Source organism: Siniperca chuatsi, linkage group LG15 (assembly GCF_020085105.1).
Source record: "Siniperca chuatsi isolate FFG_IHB_CAS linkage group LG15, ASM2008510v1, whole genome shotgun sequence".
NCBI lineage: Eukaryota > Metazoa > Chordata > Actinopteri > Centrarchiformes > Sinipercidae > Siniperca > Siniperca chuatsi.
This window is the reverse complement of record NC_058056.1, coordinates 20976261-20995587: the sequence shown is the minus strand read 5'-3', so window position 1 is coordinate 20995587 and position 19327 is coordinate 20976261. Positions and strand designations below refer to the sequence as shown.

The 19327-nt window shown below is 41.2% G+C and overlaps 1 protein-coding gene across 2 annotated transcripts in view; it reads left to right on the top strand.

Moving 5' to 3' along the window:
- Window positions 1-19111, top strand: part of stard9 (StAR-related lipid transfer (START) domain containing 9) — a 43291-nt gene extending 24180 nt beyond the window's left edge. For both annotated transcript variants that reach the window (XM_044167176.1, XM_044167175.1), the window contains exons 16-32: window positions 810-861; window positions 1152-1277; window positions 2239-2321; window positions 2551-2612; window positions 3074-3267; window positions 3449-3929; window positions 4145-11149; window positions 11675-11878; window positions 11991-12174; window positions 12698-12844; window positions 13045-13144; window positions 13414-13580; window positions 13785-13849; window positions 14047-14249; window positions 15456-15535; window positions 15974-16132; window positions 16673-19111. In XM_044167176.1, coding sequence (XP_044023111.1) covers window positions 810-861; window positions 1152-1277; window positions 2239-2321; window positions 2551-2612; window positions 3074-3267; window positions 3449-3929; window positions 4145-11149; window positions 11675-11878; window positions 11991-12174; window positions 12698-12844; window positions 13045-13144; window positions 13414-13580; window positions 13785-13849; window positions 14047-14249; window positions 15456-15535; window positions 15974-16132; window positions 16673-16774 — 9414 coding nt within the window. In that variant the 3' untranslated portion in view covers window positions 16775-19111. The remainder of the gene's footprint in view (window positions 1-809; window positions 862-1151; window positions 1278-2238; window positions 2322-2550; window positions 2613-3073; window positions 3268-3448; window positions 3930-4144; window positions 11150-11674; window positions 11879-11990; window positions 12175-12697; window positions 12845-13044; window positions 13145-13413; window positions 13581-13784; window positions 13850-14046; window positions 14250-15455; window positions 15536-15973; window positions 16133-16672) is intronic.
- Window positions 19112-19327: the final 216 nt, after the last annotated feature.

The following is a 19327-nucleotide window of genomic DNA, read 5'->3' as shown; positions in this document are numbered from 1 at the left end:
GTGTGTACTTTCACTCTGTCTCTTACGTTTCTTTTGATCCCCAGACACATCACTCATGTGTACACATGCTGTTTCACTAAAAATATACATTTCCATGAACAACATGATGCAAATTCCCACAAACTGATATTCTCTGCATGTGCTCCACTTTTTCCAAATTCTCAAGTTACTGATTTGTCAGCTGTCTTGACTGAAACCATCTCTTTTTTTCTAGTAGATTCTTCCCCCTCCTCTTCCTACTTTTTCTCTCTGTTCTGCTAGAAAAACTCTTGAGAAAAGGTGCGTTTCTACTGTCTTTATTTTTCACGCTACCCTCCAACCGTCCTGTCGATCTCCCACCTTTGTGTGTGTGTGTGTGTGTGTGTGTGTGTGTGTGTCTTCCGCAATGCATAAAGCTCGGTTGGATAAGAGGCTCTTAGTTCTGAAGCTAGGACTCAGGGGACCTTAAGCTGTCCTGATTCTGACAATGGCAGGCATACCCTTAGGCCTGACAATTACACTGTTTCCTGCATGTGAAGAGCTGGGGCCACCTGGGAGCACATGTGGTCTTGACACCATATAAGAAAGCCTTTAATCCCATTAGATAAGACTTCAAAGTAAACAAATTATATTTTTTCTGTCAGCTAAGTGGAAGATTAAAAGTGAAAGGACAATAGTTCTCAGATCATTGTGTTCAATTCTTATATCTACTATTGCTTGTGTTTTTAGCACAACCAGCTAATGTCAAGTATGCACAATAGTTGTTTTGATGCTTTTGTTTATGTAGATTTTGAATATAGCTGCCATTACATAATGTTTTTTTCACACAGGAAGGAGTTACCCGCATTGGACCTCAGGAACAGTTTGAAGAACCACAAATAGGTATTATTTATTCATTTGGTTTCCTCATCCAGCTGCGAGAGCTTACAAGAGTGGAAATCCTCTGGCAGCTTTATACAAAACATGGAGCATAAAACATGGAACATGGCAGAAGATATACAAATAAACAGTACTATTACATGAGAATATATAGTAAAACATATCCTAAAATGGACTGTTCTCGCTTCTCATTAAATTCTGCATTGAGTGCTGAATATATTTAGCAGTACAGTAGCTGCATCAGCACAGCTTTCTAAATCAGTATGTGCGATTGTGTTTCTGCGTGTGTCTAGTTCTGCAGGGCAGTGCCAGCTGTGAGATTGAAAACCGCAGAGGTATGGTAACGCTCAGACCGCTGCCAGGCTGCGTCTGCCTGCTCAACGACAGAGAGGTCACTGAGCCCTGCAGACTGGCTCAAGGTCAGTTCCTGTCCTCAACAAAACAGTTTGTTCACGCTATCTTGTTCCCACTGCATTTTTTTTTTTTTTGCAACAGCCAAAAGAAAGTTGTAGCATGTTTTTAATATCTGATCCGAGCCTCATGGATATGCAAGCACTTAATGTCACTTTTATTTGACTAATAATAAATACTAATTCTTATTTTAATATCCTGAGGCAGCTATTGTCACTTTCATGAATTCAGAAGCTTAACTTAGGTACGACACTTGTGAGAGAGTAGAAAGAGAAAGTTATGATCCATAAGATTTGAGTTCTGGTTGATTTGGCAACACTTATTGTTTATTATTACTTGTTATTGTATTGTTAAGACACTAAGAACATCTTAATAATACAAGTCCAAGAGTTTTGTTCAAAATTACACGTTTATCAGTCACTTTGCGGCAATGGCGGACTCTGCCACTATTATATAGAGAGGTAACTAATGAGTGTAAATTAATTTGTTGCCTATAGCAGAATAAATACTATACATAAGTAGTATCAAAACTGCATACTGTAAACAGTTTGTGTTGTAAAAACACAGAAGAATAGATAAAAATGGCTGATGCTGTCAGAATAGAAATTAATAATAAACATTCAGTGATACATAAAATCAGACCTGAGCAGCACTTGACACTGAGCATTAAGGCCTGTCATATGATTGTTGCACTATGCTGGATATCACATATAGGCTAATGTACCATTATATACACATACACAAACTCACTTAAAGATGCACAGATAAGATTTGATAATGTTAACGTACAATTATATATGCACGCACAGATAGATTCTTGCCAAGGATAAACATATAGAAACACACTCACATACACCCTTCCCCACTCAAACACTGCAGCACATACACCTACTGTCTTCAGCTTACATCAACACAAAAGCTACAGGATGAGCACAGCTTGTGATGAAGGATATGTCTCTCTGTCCCCAGGGACGGTGATCACCTTGGGAGGAGTGCATAAGTTCCGCTTCAACCACCCAGCAGAGGCAGCTGTCCTCCGGGAACGCAGACGGGTGGGTGCTGCTCAGCTGAAAATGAAAATTAAGCTGTTGGTTATGATGGCAGTCATGATAATATTAATGATCAGCAGATGACTGGGATGCTGTAATGCTAGTGATACACAAAGTCATTTCTGATTATCATTTTCTACAGTATATCTGTTCTGAGAATAGTGATAGTTGTGATTGTTTATTTTTTTATTCTGGTAAATAGTAAAGTTGATCTTTTCTTTAATGTTCTCAGGCCAGTGAAGGTGGCATGACCTGCACCTACATTGACCTTTGTCCCTTGATGCCTGACCACAGGTAAATACTGCCTAAAAATAAATTCACAGAACAACATAATATTCATCACTCACTGTACAGAGAGCTTATTCTGCCAACTCACAGCATACATATTTGATAAGAGGTACATGTGTTGTACCAGTGTTCATGCTGTAGAAATAGGGCAATGCTTCATGCGTGTTTCATTTCAGTTGGTGGAGATGACGTGTTTCATCAGCCCCCACCCTTCTGAACAATCCCAGTTAGCTGTTTACAGGAAAGGCTTAGCTGTTGCTTGGTTACTGCTGAGACGCAGAACTAAAAACCAACAACAGTAGCTTTTACTTTAAACCTGCCACCACCGAACTACTAAATTCTAGACATGAAATTGTATCTAGGTAAGGTAAAGTGATTTATTTTACTTTTTCTGGTTGTCTCTTTGCTTTTTTTTCCATCACAGTTTCTCTGTTTTTTATCCCGGATCTATGTGTCTGTTTTTATAGTGTCGAAGAAGTGAAGCTCCAAGGGCAGCTGGGTGCCTGTCTCTCCCCCAGTGAGGAGCCTACTGCTAGGCAGCGTGTGGAGGTGCAGCAGCGCTACGTGGAGAGTTTGCGACAGGAGATTCAGGCTGAACAGAGACGGGCTGAGAGAGAGCTGGAGAGGGAGCAGGCCCACCTCCGACAGCAGCACAGTGAGAGTAGGTAGTCTTCCCACACACTCACATCGAGGGGGGAAAAAAAGTTTTTCCTCATGCAGATACCTGTCAATATTCAAAATCCTTTTATAGCAAAATGGATAACATCAAATATTGATAATTGTTGTGCAGGTGTAAGATATCCATCCCTTATGATTCCCTTCTGTAAATCTTTACCCAACAGTCCAGCAGTGGATTTTGCAGGAGAAACAGCGCCTAACAACTGTAGAGCAGAGAATCACCCAAGAGTCCGGAATTCAAACTGACCTTATCCCTGCACCCCTCCTGGAGCGTCTGACAAGTCAGGTGTCTGAGGATGAGGAAGGACAGACAGTGGATCGTCCGTCCCAGGTGGTAAGGGCCAGGAAGAAGGCGGTGCAGGAGGAGCTACTAAAGCATCACTCCCTTTGCCGTGCTGAGAGCCGCATCCATCGGAAGAGGTTGCACTACCAGCTGGAGAGAATCTCCCGCAAGCGGCATTTGTTGGAAGCTAAGAGGGAATTGCAGCGGCTAGAAAGGGCCCTGCCTCCAGGGGCAGACAGCCCCGAGTCTCCTGAGCTGGGGTCCAACTCAAAGCTCAGGGGAAGACCATTTGTTTCTCGTAGACACTCATTTTCGGCAGATCTTCTGTCCCGACTCTACCCACAGCACACCCCTATCTTCAGGTAAGCGCATAGAGTAGTAAAACCTGCAGAGTTAATTGCATGGAGGGCAGGAAGCAAACTTCTTTGCTTAACTAACAGGGCCTTTTACGGTCCAAAATCTTTCAGTGGTTTTACTTTTTTATTTGGCTGTTTTGTGGTTGCTTGTACCTCCTTTTATATAAATATTTTCCTAAATTTAGAACTTAAATTAGTCCTTCTTTTTCTCTCCTCAACAGACACTTTCTCAAGCGAAACAGATCCATAGAACTGACATCAAATTCCTCCACAACCTCTGATTCCATTGGGAGCAGGAAGTGGGTTTCGGATGAGTGTCTTCCTCGGGAAAGAACCCAGAGTTGTTCCGGTACGCTCTTCTCAGGACAAAGTCAGCACTGCCGGAGTAGAGCGAGAGTAAGCTCCTCTGAAAACATCAGACAAACTGCCAAAGAGGAGCCCCAAGCTCACCCCTGCCAGGAACGACCAGAAAGAAAACCTCTGCTGCCAAACCGAGACCTGTCTTTTAAGAACAGATCGGATCAGAACTCAACGGTTACTCTGAGGTCACCACTTGGAACTAATTGGCAGCCAGTCAGCAAAGAAAATATACAAGGACCCACAACACACAAACTCAGTTCTCAGATTGTTCCTTGCATGAATGAGATAACTCCACCCCACCCAGGTAACAACAGACTAGAAACCATCAGGAAGACGTTTTCTCGTTCTGTGGGGCCCAGGTTAAAAACAGCTCTGTCCAAAGTGTTAAAGAAGCCACCATCAGGTGCGAATGGAGGTCGAGGCCCCAAACCTCTGGGGAGGATAGCAAGCAAATTTCACTGGAGACAAAGAAGAGACAGGAGCATTAAAGATACTAAGATGAGCCAAAGCAAATGTGCTGTTAAAACAGCCGTCTCATGTGAGGAGCTTGACCAAAGGACTCTGTTTGAGGACATTAGACAGAGGCGGTGGCATAGTACTGAGGCTCTGGTGAACAAGACCAGCACATGGGTTGAGAGACAGCAGGGATTGATCGGATGGGATGAAGAGCAAGAAGACAGGGATGAAGGAACGTCAGACTGTGAGAGCCTTTTCTCTCTTGATTCCCTGTCCTCTGCTTATGCTACAGCCCTAGCAGAGCAGCTGAGAAACGAGGAAGCAGCTCAGAGTGACGCAGAGAGCGAAGACAGTCAGATGTCTAAAGATTCATTGGCTGTGGAGAGCAGTGGAAAATACTCAACAATGGAGAGGCTTAGTCAAACAGTGGTACCAACTTGCTCATTGGTGACAGATTGCTCCCATTCATTCATGCGTCACAGTAGAACAGGAGAAATCAGTTTAGACTGGGACAGCTATCAGAAACCCCAGGTAATTCCAGCAGAGGCATATTGGAGCCAGCAGGGCCCCCCAAAATCAAGACACAGTGGTGCAACAAGGAAGCCTCCTTCCCACAACACATTAGTAGCAGATTCCAGCAGCAGAGACACTGTACACAAATTGATTGAGGACTTTGGGAACATGCAAACCACTTCGACCAGCAGCCCACGCTCCCTGAGCAGCTGCAGTGTGAGGGAGCCAGAAAACATGCTGGCGCTCACCGATGCCTGGTCCTCCACCGAGGCAGCAGACAGTCCCAGGATTTACAGGGATTCTCTGCCTTTCCAAAGAAAAATTATGTTCAGAGGTGTAGAGAGCAGAAGCAGCAGCAGCAGTCCCAGTCCAAACAGTATGAACCTTTCAGGCTCTCAGAGCAGATCTAGAAGCTGTAGCTCAGTGTCCACCAGCACTGAAGGTGTAAATGTGACAGTGCAGGAACACAGTGTTGACATTTCAAGGGGCACATCAGAAACATTATATTTTCAAGACTCTCAGATTCTAACAACACCAGAAGAAGCCCTGAAGGATGTAGGATTTTGTCTAGAGCGACAAATAGAGAATGCAGGGAAGGCAGTTATAGATACTTCAGACTACAGCAGCAACAAAAGTCCAGCATCCTTACCAACCTTAGATCAAACCGCTTGTGAGTCACCCACTGAGATCCACCACACTGAACAACAAGCATCACAAGTAAAATTGCTTCAGGTGTTCACAGATGTACCTGTCATGGTGGCCGCTGACGTTACGATGTCTTCTGCCACTGAAATGTGTACATCAGGTTGTCAGTCAGTAATGCATTTCTCTACAAGTTCTACTAACCAAGGTCAAGTATTGAATCAGATGTCTGACGCTGCAAGTGCCTTCAAACCGTCCGAAGATGAAGTACTATGCGATCTAGATGGTTCAACAGAAAAGTTGAAAAATATACAGAAATATGAGTTTGGGAATACCAAATCTTTTACAAGGGACAAAACATCAGAAGAGGTTGAAACCAAAGGCACTGAGCAGTACATTGCACTACAGCAGGAGCTTGTTAAATCAGCTTGTAAAAATTCCAGGAAGAGAAACAAAGACCAACAGGATGCTTTCATGGGCAGCCTGAAAATTCTAAAAAGGAGTAACAGCAGAGAGTTGGTAACTTTGTGCTCTGTACCAGTTGGCAGCCAGGAAGATATTTGGCCAGATGACAATAATAACACTAGTGACTCAAAAGGGGAACAGTCCTCTGTGGAAGCTGACAGCCCCGGGTTTGATTCTGTTTGTGTTGATGGCAGCATTACACAAGACACAGTGGCTTCAGTGGCATTGCCAGTTTCTGATCCCATGAGCAGGAAACTTGGACAGAGTTGTCAGATCTTTGAGGACTCTGAATGTGGTGACAGTGGTTCTCAGAGTGGTACCTCTGTGGGAGAGAGGAAAGTAGTTGAAAAGGGAGATGTAACAATAAAGAAACTAGCTACAGAAACAAAAGTGAGGGAATCCCAAATTGATAACCCCAGGAAACATCAAGAAAGTAGAAAACACATATGCAAGTCAGATGCTATTTGTAGCGCCATTGACCTGAGAATCTCAGAAGTGGTGAAAGAGCACATGAGATTGTCATTGATTGGCAGCGATGATGACAGGAAGAGCAGGAGTCAAAGCCTGAATGTCTTGTCATCATCTGCATGTCATTTTGGCTGTTATAGTGATGACAATAGATGGACTGAAAGAGAGCTGAGAGGTGAAATGAGTGATCAGGTGAAAGAAGGAGCAATCTTGGGTGAACACATTTCACTGGAAAGGATAACAAGTGAAAACACAGTGGACAAAAGTGAGCACCTGGCATTAGATATGCCAGCTGAATTGAGGACTAGCCATGAGAGCAACATGCTTAAATCTACTGAAGTAACACAGAAGATTGACCATGCTCATAACTTTTCTGATGTGACATCAAACAAGTCAGTAATTGATCATTGTGAGTTCCAAAACTCCTCTGCCAAAAACAACAACATCCAATCAAATCAGACACTTAACAGCCATGGGGAGTCTGAGCACTTTGGCAGACTGACTTTGCAACCGATTAGTTTGTCCTCAGTGAGTGATTCCTCTTCAGCAAGAAAGTGTATTGAGTCTCAAGGAAACCCTGTGGAGAAAGATGCTTTATTTCAAGAAATGCATGATTCAGGTAAACAAATAGTAACATCTCATCTTAATCCTATCATGAGTGATGCATGCTTGAATGAAGTGGACACACGGAGCTGTTTGGATGCCCCAGCTGTGAATCCCGATTTCCCAGAATTTCCCCAAATACCCCATGAAACACCTTCCACCATGGGTGATGCAAAAGAAAACTGTGGCTGTAATCGCGTAAAGGATGTCAGTATGGAAGCCACATCCAGTGTTGAAGGTAAAGGCGGTTATTTGTGCTTGCAACAAAGCTCGCCAAGGACGCTTCAACAACATTTCCAAGATAGTCCTGACACATCTGGAGCATTAAAATTAGTATCTGATGGAGGATGTATTCAATTCGAACTGCACGGACATCACAGCAACCAGAACACACCCACTGATGAGAATGCCTCTATGAAAGGGTTTGCTGTTACTCCTGGCTGTGATGGAAATGGTGAAACAGACAAAACAGGAGATAAACCTTGTATCTCAGCACAGGACCAGTTCAGCTGTCCACAGACTAATTCAAATAACGTGCCTCAGACTTGTGTGGTCAATATGAATTACTACAACAAATGTCAGAATGTATCAAATTCACTGTGTAAATTTGATAAAGATACTCAAATTGCCAGCAAACAAGACTGTGTAATGAAAAATGACAAAGGGACAATGACCCACCAATCTGAAGCGCACGTTTCAAAGTCAAAATATGGAGCAAGTATTTCTAGTTCTATGCAGCCACAACACGAAATAATACATGGAAATGCCATCAGAAATACAAGTTGCTATGGATCTGGGATGTCCAAACAGGGTGAGCTAAACACATCTGGTGATAAAGAGGATAATTCTGCTGTTATGTCTAAAAAGGCCAAGTCTAAGAGGTTCAGAAGGTCTGAGATCCAGACTCATCCTACCTCTACCTCTGAGTCCTCTCTTAAGTCATCAGATGAGGATGAGGAGGATGACAAAACTACTAGAGTGCATCACACCCAGCTCTCTTCTAAATGGGTAAAGCGTAGCACTCAGAGTAATGACAAACAAGAAGTCAGACAGGCTAGAAGTAACAATGCAGATATTTCTACCCCAGCAAGCAAATCTAAAATGAAGACTTGTTCTGCTGGAACTCCAGGTAAAAGTGAAGTTAAAGTTAGTAGAGATTACACCCAAAAAAGACACTCTTTACCCCCTCTAGCAATGTCGCAAAAGACAAATGTAGAAAAAATCAGCCCATATGACAAGAAAAGTGGACCTAAACATACACTGAAGTCTGAAGACTCTCCTATGCATTTTTCCTCAAGTGACATCAACCCTTTTGTTCACCAGTGGCAAGGCGATGACTCAAACCAACACTGTTATAAGAACCCAGCATTTGGAAGTGCTGCTGACCTGTCTTGTAAATCCCCACTTTTGAACAGCGTTGAGAAACGTATAATAAGATGCTGTAGTGTTGACAATGGTTTGAACAGGCAGAACTTGCCTTTCAGTTCCCATCTGAGTACTTATGCCACTAACAAGGGGCTCTCCAGTACGCTAAGTAGTATGGAGGATTATAAAGAACAAGTGAACAAAACATCTCAGCTTACGCCCTGTCAACAGGCATCTGTTGATATTCACAATAATTTTGCCAATCTGACAGTGACCGGCAGTTCTTCAAGTAACGATGTTCCTGGTGGTTTTGATAACAACTCTAGTCAGGTAGATGAAATTATGTTTGTGTACTCATCTGAGCAAGAGTCCCAGGCAAGCAAAACACGGGCCCAAAGAAGGAGGACATGTGAACATGGCACTCAAACTGAGCGTGGCCTTCAGACAGTAAATATTGGTAACAGCAGTAGTGCTCCAAAGAGGAAAGAGCGCCACAAAAGGAGTAACACTGATGTACCTGCAATGCAGAAAACCAAAGTGGACATTAAAGAATCTCCAACGTGGGCCAGTATGGAAAGCATGTCGGCTCACCTCTCAAAGCTGATCGACAGCACCTCAGATCTGCTGGGGGATGTCCAGGGAATGAGAGCAGGCGAAGCCCTAAAGTCCAGTCCGAGGAGGAGTGTCAACTTGTCAAATATCAACATCTCTTATAGTGAGTCTAATGACTGCATCAAGAGAGACTGCTCAACTCAAACAGCAGTAGATGTTGGGATCCAGACAGAAAGGCCTTCAACACCAGCAAAGAAGGAAGTCATTGTGCCCAGTGAAAGGTCCAAATCTCATGAAGTCAATGTGATAGTCAAAGTGATTGGATCTGAGGTTGTCAGTGTGTCTCAAGACAAGACTATGCACTGTGTGGTGAAGAGTAAAGCTAACACAGATGAAAAGATGCAGAGCATGCCTGACCTGAGGTTTAACACCTCTGCTGCAGCACAAAGGTCTGCCTCACAATCAGAGAATAGCCCTCTAAAAACATCCCCTTTAAAGACTGCAGATGAATGTCAAAGAAGTGTAAGATCTGCTTTTTCTAGAGGCTCAAAGCAAAGTACGCCCGAGGCACTGTGCCACAAAAGTGTTGCAAAATCTGAAATCACCTGCAGATCATCAAAAAATAGCTACCAAGAAAATCTCAGTCCCTCTTTAAGAAATGACCTGTCACTTTCTTTAAAAAAACAAGCTACATACACAGACCGTGCATCATCACCCATACTAACTGTGGGAGCAAGATTACGTATGAAGCAGAAAGGAAACAAATCAACATTATGTCCTCCAAAATATCAGGATAGAAATAAAGATCATAATTCTGAGAAAGACAGCCTTACTGCGCCTTCTAGCAAACAATCGGCATGCATAACTGTCTCAGAGGATGATCACATGCCCAGACAGGATTGTGATGTTTCCTCTTGTAATTCAGAATCCGTGTCACTTGAGAAGGTGAGTGAAATGAGTTGCTCAACCCCTAAAGGCTCTGATAAGTGCTCTATAAGCCTTAGTTCATCACTGAAAAGATATACAGACACTGACAGGAGAGATGTTCCCTGTAAAGACAAGGGTCCCAAATGGCAGGTGACCTCTCAGCAGTGGAGGACTTCAACAGAAGGTTTAACTATCCAGAACCACGTCTCTCCCATATTAAGACCGACTGATGTGCACAAACAGCAGGCTAAAGCTAGACATGAAAAAGCATCAAGCTACATAAGACCTGCAGTTGATTCAGTAGATTTTTGCGTTGATTCCTACAATCCATCCCCAGTCAGCAACGGGACTGTTCAACTTCAAGAGGACGACATGGTGTCACTGGCACCCAGTGAGTGCAACACAGACATCCTTGTGAACATTAAACCTGTCACCAGCGTGTCCCTGTGTCAAGACCACCATATAGTCCCAGAGGACCTGCCCATGCACAACAAGTTCACCAACTGGTCGGGCATCAGCCATCAGCAATCAAAATGCTCAAACAAACCGGCCACATTTCTTACCAAAGACCACGACAAGAGCAGAAACTGTGTTGAGTGGGGCGAGATGGAGAGTTACGGCTCAAACGTCGAGTCCACAGCGCAGAGCGACAGAAGGGCGAGAGAGATCGAGAGGCTGCGACAGGAGAGAGAGCAGGTGATGGCGACGGTCAACCTCAAAATGAACCCGACACCGCTGACTGTGGAGCTGACAGAGGCCAAGCTACATTACGGCCTTGGAGAGACGGATACACTGTTAAAGATGCTGTCCCCGAGGTCCAGAGAAGAGCTGGAGCCACCGACCCCTGTGCCTACCAAACTGCAGCTGTATGATAGGTAAGGATACAAATTACCCAAATACTCTTTATTTTGATATACAATAGTCTTGAACTGATTTAGGGCTAGGTTTAGTTTTAAAAATGCCAGTATAATACTTGAGTTTTTTCAAGAACTTTGTTTGAGAAATATGAATATGAAGTTTCTACAAACAATTTTTCTCAATGCATCAGTGTTTAATATTGTCTTAATACAAGCAGTTACACAAGAACTTTACCAATTTTATACTGCATTTTTTTGCAAGTTTCCTAATTTGGATCAGGTAATTATTTGATCAGACTAAGTTAACAAGACAAAAAATCTGACCACACATGATGCCAGACAGTTTTTGATAGTTGATAGTTACAACAGGTACTTTTGGGTTGTAAGTTTTAAAAAGTGAGGTCCATTGCTAAGCCCTGAAACTGATAACATGAGGTAACCTGACCTAAATTACCCAAATGTATTACAAAATTTCCTAACATCCTCTTTTTTGACCTTATTCGTGTTCTTGTATTTTTTATTTCTGTGAATCTTTCCTCTCAGACACCGCAGGAGTATTGAGGGTTTGAGGCAGGAGAGGGAGCAACGTCTCCAGACTTACCGGAGAGCTCGTAGTCTGAGTCCCAGCAAACATCCTCGCTCCTCTCCACAAGAGGCTGTTTCCTCCTCCAAAGTATCTGCCGCCATGCCCAGTCGGCGTAAGGAGTACCTACAACAGCTCAGCCAAGAGATGATAGACAGCACCAGGTAAGACACTACTGGTTCTCTCAAAAGAGCAAAACAAAATGCATTCTTGTCTTGAATTTAATACATAAATGTTTTCAGGTTTAGTGTTCTCACTGAATTATCTAAATGACAGAATACCAGAACCCCCACGAGGAGAGGGCCAGTATCCGTCTGACATTGAACAGCTGTTGCGTGACTACGGTCGAGCCCGGGAGGAGGCCAGGTCAGAGATTGCGAAGGCACGAGAACGACTGCGAGAAAGGACTGAGCAAGAGAAGAGGAGGCTTCAGCAGCAGGCCCTGTCTCAGGAAGTCAAGGTCAGTTTTTGTGGTATTGCAGCATCATAACAAATTTCCTTAAAGTATCACAACATGAAGTTTTAGATCAGGCCTGTGTCAGAAAGAACAAATAGTAACTCTCTGTGCTTATGTCAATTCGCTTAAAGCACCCGATAAGGGCTGCAACTAATGATTGTTTTCATTAATTGTTTGGTCTAAAAAATATCCGAAAATAGTGAAAAATGTCCATTGCAAGTTCCCAGAGCCCAGGGAGATTTTGTGAAATTGATTGTTTTGTCTGACCAACATTTAAAAACCCAGAGATTCAACTTAGTCATATGAAAGTGAGCAGAACAGCAAATTCTCGAACCAAATATTTGTAATTTTTACTTGATAAATGACTTAAAACGATTACTTAATTATCAAAATTAAGATTCCAACTCATTTGCCAATAAACAGGGTTAAAATAAATAAATATGTTTAATACATGATGTTATAAGTTGTTTTTAGGGACTCCACAGAATTGCAAATAATTTCACTCTCATCTTCCTGTGTGGGCCAGGATGACCTGAGGCATCGGACAAGAATCAGTAACAGCACCTTGTGCACAGGATCCAGCCTGAGCCTTTCTTCTGGACCAACGTCAGGGTACAACAGCGGCAACACTGCCCAGCTACAGCATGGCAACAGACCACTTCTGACTGGACAGGTTTGTACGCAAATGTTACACATTACAGTAGATTTGAATAACTGAGATTTAAGAAGTTATAGCTGAAAATCCAAGAATGTAAATAGGATGTTTTGGATTATTTTTATACTGCAAATAGCTAATCTTTATGTATTTGTTGTAATTTATCTTTTTGAATGTGCAACACAGAGGGTAATTGTATCATTACTGTTTTTGTTCAGATCGCAGGGTTCGAGGATGACGGGCTGAAGGTCAGGACACGTCCTCCTATATGTGGTCCTCAAAGTGTGAAGACACAGAGAGCCTGGCTGTCTGCCCATGGTAAGAACTGGACTGTAATTCACAAAACATAAACAGACATGGGCAAAGCAGTCGTCAAAAGTATGCTCAAATTTTCTTTGCTAAAAAACGTTCAAATACACAGAATCATTGACATCATTTTAAATTTACAAACTAATATACAGTATATGATTCCCAATAATAGTAGTTTACAAAGTAGTTTTGCTCATGTCTGTCACTGGTGTGGCACTTCACCCCCCTCTACATTCTCTGTATTGTAATTTCACATTAACATCCATGTGTTTTGCTAGATGTCCGCCTTGAGCCTCCTGTCACCGGGTTTGAGCCCCTGATGACTTCATCTCCATCACCCCCAACTTGTACACGTCAACGCACCGCCTCCTTTGGCTCCTCCTCATCCATATCCACAACCTATCAGGATATCACATCTAGTCTCCTCGGCCGAGCTCTGGCTGAGGTAACAACAGATCTGACTTTAGAGCTGGTTTAAAGAAAAACCTGAAAATTCCTTTGCTGCACAGTCTGCTTTTGTATTTCAGTAAAAAACATCCAGCCATTAAATGCCACTGTTATTGACTAAACATTATAACGATTGTCCCCGTTTTAATCTACTATTTTAGACATTTGTATCACGTTGAATTGTAAATTTCTTTCTCTACAGGTGCGACTAGCTTCTTCTGCAGATTTGAGCAACCTGCTGATCGGCAAGGCCACAGCTGGCTGGAGGTGAGCTCAGTCATTCTCTTTAATAAACTCATCCAAAAATCATCTACCTTCAAGTCAATCCCCTAGTATGGTCAGGACTTTTCTCTCTGTCTGCTCTTAGATTAGATCAATCAGGGGCAAACTGAAGGCTTAACTTCAGTCCCTCAAAATCGCAAATGTCATTAATTTGCTAATGTATTAAGTCTGTGTTTATTTAGGTACCAGGGAGAAGAACGAGGTATCCAGTCTTACTGCAAGCCCTCCTCCAGCCCATCTGTCCATGGTTTCCTGGGGGCTGGGGAGCTGGAAAGACCCCTGGACAGTCTGTGGAACATAATCAGCCAGCTGTCCAAGAGCCACATGTATAATCAGTCGGTCCGTTCTGTCTGGACCCGACCACTAGATGACAGCACTCAGCTGGGTGAGCTAACATGTCTGCTTAGTGTATATCCACACATGGTTTCTATACATTATATTACCAGTGGTGGAATGCAACAAAGTAAATTTAGTCAAGAGCTATGCTTAAGTGCTAATTTTAGGTAGAAGTAGTTTACTTAAGTATTTCTATTTTATGCCACTTTATACTTCTACTCCACTACAATTCAGTAATTCAGACTGTTAAAGTTACTTTCTAAATTAAGATTTTACGTAATAAATATAATGGATATTAATTCATATTAATTAATCAGTAATAATTCACAATATAATATATATAACAGTTTTCTGCGTTGTGCACTTTTACTGACTCAAGTACATTTTGCTGATTATACTTAGTTACTTTTTTACCTATGTAAAATTTAGCATGCAGTACCTTTACTTGTATTTTTACATTGTGGTATTACTACTTTTACTTAATAAAAGGATCTGAATACTTTCTGCACAACTGGTTAATACAGGGTTTCTCGAATTTGAGATGTTAAAAATTTTGTAAGCAAATTTTCTGAGATCCCAGTTGAGTATAGTATAGTCAGCTAACAGTTGACCTGAAACATTAAGATAAGATACTCATCAAGGGAAAGTAGCAGTTTATAAGATGCTGATAAATACTTGTTACTACTAGTAGTTCAGCATGAGCTTCATGTGATGAAAGAGTTTACCTTGCAAATAATATTTGTATTTTTGCAAGAATATAAATATAGAAAAATCTTTTGTCTTTGCTGCAAAACTATTTATATTTTTGCAAGGCATTTATGGATCCTGCAAATGTATTCGCTTCAAGTGATGCGTCTGCATCCATTAGCTATGTATAGTACAGTACAGTGCAGTCTCATTTATCACTGACTAGCTCATTGCATGACCAACTCCATTCTCACACCTGCAGTATGTTTCATTTAATACCTTTGTAACATCATTGGGCCTCTTACTTCATCTGCTCTGATCAAAAGTTTTATTTTGTCCTTTTGTGTCTACACACTGATGTAGAGTTTATTATAATAGATCATCATATCTTAATATAAACATGTTAAAGTTGTTTTTTTTTTTCCTGAAGGTTGGAAAATATATTGCTTTCCAACCTTGTTTTAAAGTTCTGTTCCATTGCCTTGTTTCTTTGATATTTTCTTCTATTTCCAGGTTTTCATTAACAATTTTTTCCTATCTAACATTTTATCTCTGTATTTCTGTTTAGTTTACATTCTAACAGATCCATCCACCTGCCACCTCAGCCAGCCGCGGGACTTCTGCTGCATTAGCACTGAGTCCAAACAGGTAAGCACAGCTGCAAAATCATCCAGCCGGTCCTGATGATTACTGCTAGTCGCCCTTGTATAAGGTCCACTGAGCACTTGCAGCATAGTTGTACACAAAATCACGCTTTAGTTTGAAGGAGAAAATTCCATTTGCTGTCATATTAGTGTGGCAGGAAACCACGATCGGACAGTGCTGTCTTTTGTAATTAAGACCAATTTATGATAAACGCCGTGGAGTTTTTCATCCACAAAATGTAGAATGTGCTATTTAGACACTACTCATGCTCACAGAAACAACACTGAGCGTAAACAACACTGACCCAGAGGCAGTGGGTGTGGAAGACACTGTGTCAGCTGTTGGTTATCACTGTCAGTGTACAGTTGCCTCTTGGTTAATCAAAAGGATGCACTGCCTGTTTTTTGATGATTTGTGTTTACTTTTTGCTCTCTGCCTCAGGCTGGCCTGTGCGTGCTGGCAATGCAGTCTGTGTTCGAGGAGTCTCTGCCTCGTCCCAGTGTGGATGCCGTCCGAGGGGAGATGATGCCCAGTTGCTGGGTCCTGCAGCCAGTTAGACGTAATGGACAGGAAGTCACCAGGGTCATCTACCTGCTACAGGTGAGATCTGGTTGCTATAAACTAATCCGCCGTCTGACATATGTATTGTCACTAGCAGCACCACCACATTTGAACTGCCAGTAAAAACATGAATGTTTAGTTTTATCACAGATGGCACTTGTTCCCTCTGACAGATAAAGGTAATCTGTGTCAATGTCTCAAAACACTTGTGTGAAACTGCTTCTGCACAGAGGCTTTCTCTTATTTTTTCCAAAGTTGAAGATAATTGTTGGAACAGCTCATAACAGCACAACCCAGCAGTTTGTGATTTGCAGGTTCAAGATGCAGTATTTTAGTTTCTTAGATTATAGTCTTTATTTTAATGGCATTTTCATGACTCTATTTTCAACATGTAACACGTTTTAAAGGATCTTCTGGATAAATGTTTTGTCAAAAGCGGTTCAAAATTAAAATCTTTTACATACATCACATTGTTACTGCGCAGGCTCACAAGTGAGATACCACCACAGTAATGGGGGTTTCTTTAATTCTGCCTTCAACATGGATTCGTCCATACAAATCCATTTTGTTCTTCTCCAGGTGGACCTAGGAACTCCATCCTTTCCTCACAGACTGTTGAACACTGTTGCCAGAAGACAGGCAGCTGTCATCGCTGACCTTGACGTTTTCCTCGCTTCGTAAATCCACAGGATGAAGACGCATTAGCAGTGAGCACTTACATTAAACTGTCTCCAGCACGGAGTTAGTCTGTCTTTTGAATTTGCACCTGAAATGTATTTACTTGACTTTTTTTTTATTCTAAGAGCACTGTTATATTGATTCCCTGTTACAAAGTTGAAGCAGCTTTTTTATGAAGGTATTTTTTTTATAAAATATATTGATACTGTATTTTTATATTTGTAATGTCCATGAATGCTTAAAACAATCATAATCCTATTTTACCAAAGATTGAGTAGAAATCTAAGGGAGAGACTTGTCATGACACATTTAGTGTATTGCATTTAGGTTTAGACAACTTGATAATTAATTATCCAAGGCAGCAAAACTACAAAGTTTTCCCACATAATCGATTCATTCATTTGATGAAGTAGGTTAATTATCCCGTTATAACCTGATAAGTATCAGCCATTTAGTTCCCTTAATGCCTGTTAGCAATATAGTGTCTATTGATTTCTACCATTTTATAATGTGAACAGCCAAATATGTTAAAGTTAACAACGTCAACGTCATAGCTAGAGAACCTTTTAAATTGCAACTTAAGAGTCGGTCAACAGATTATCCAAGGTGACACTGATCTGATGTCTATTTACTGCACAAGTGTGTTTTAACCAGTGTTTACTTTCTATCTCTCTATGATAGATAGATGCAGCCAGCTTTGTAGTTACAAAGAAATGTCGGTACACCTGAGATTAAGACCATATACAGAAGGCAGCATCACTTTGTGAAGCAGTTTTTGCAAATAATTATCTTTTAGCCTACTTAGGTAGATGATGAGGGGGCTCCAGGCTGGAACACTGATCGATATTGGCAAATCCGAATTTGTTACAGTACATACTGTATACATGTACTTATTTCCTCAGGCACTGCGTATTTTAACCACTCAAATACCTTGATTCTGCAGAAAATGAACTTCCAACGTCCTTCAACAGTTTTTCAGCAAAAAGGGGAAATGTAAATATATGTAAGGGACCGTATGATAATTATTTGGGGGGGGGTTCAGAAAAGGGGCAGGGTATTGTAATTTGGATTTTGGCTGAAGGTAGGCTAGGCTATGGGAGGGTCTTTTATTTTATTTTCTTGTCCTAAATTAATATTTTGTTTCAGCCTTCTTTTGCAATATAGTTAATAGTTACATAAATAGTTAAAATAAAAAGACAACTTTTTAAAGGTTTAAAGAAAATATTACTAACCCTGGGGAAAGCCTTGCTTTATTTACCAAGTGAAATATAAGTTTCAGCAATCCCCCACTCCCCCAATCATTTTCGTACAGTCCCTAAGCAATGTGTTGGATAGTAAGGTGTGGTATTGAAGGAATGCTAAGAATTATTTAGTTACTCTTTAGCCGTTATTTGTAATGTATGCGTTTGTCTGTGTAGGCACTGCAAATTTGAAACCACTCAGCAGCAAATTGTCCAAAAAGAGTTTTGTAGCAGAACTTTTTGGATATAACAAGTCAGAGGGCAAGTAGGCAGATACATTTTCAACCAAAGCTCTCCAGTTCAAACCTGTGTCAGCAAACATCTGGCCTGCTGAAGTGTCTTCGAGTAAAATACTGACGAACCCACCAGCTCCAGGGATGATCCTCTGCAGCTGACCCTGACCTCTGACCTCCCTTTATTTCATTTTTAAAGCAGCAGTAAGACATAGACACAAAATGGTACCCCGGTTTTAAGGCCTTTTGTTCACCTGTTTCTGAAGTCTGTTGTATTTATTTTGTTCCTGTTGCCTCCTGTTCGAAATGCTGTTGAATGTGTTTTATAGTTGTGATGAGTTTTTGTTTTTATGAGCAGAGCATGGTGCTGTGTTTACAGCGGCTTGCACAAAACTGTTAATGCATTTTAATGTCTCATATTAAAAAGTGATTTTTTTGTTTTGTTTGTACAGTGTTGAAACTATGCAGAAGCTGATCAAAGACTGTTCTCAGTCAAAGCTGCTTCAGCTGTATCCAGATATGAAGCCATATTATTTACAGTAGTTGAAGGTTCAGGACTGTTGTGGCGCTGCAGCGCTCAGTTTGTGACGTAAGATGTTCCCACGGGAACCAAAGAGAAAAAGACAAAAATACTGAAGACACAGAGTGAAGGAACATAGTGACACGCTTTTAAATTGATTTCTTTTTTATGTGTATCTATATATTTTTAAGTGCTCATTTCATTGTGTAAAAAGCATTGTTATTTATGTTTTGATATGTTGTAAATGTATTTTATTATAAACATCCTGCTTCCTGTTGCTAATAAGATGTTATTTGGTCTGTGTGTTTGGCCATTTTTTATGAATACAATACATATTTTAAGTGAATTGTTTCCATTTTTTTTATCATCTGTTCCCAAAATTATCCTGAAGTGTCAACAGTGAAGTGTCAATCAGAATCTTAAGTTCTGTTAAATCCATAATTTAATCATTTACCAGAGTTGTATCTGTGATTGAAATGTGTATGTAGCTCAGAGTGTCAAACAAGTACCAAAAGCTGACATTGAATGCTTTACCTATTTTAATGCTTTTGTTTTCCATATT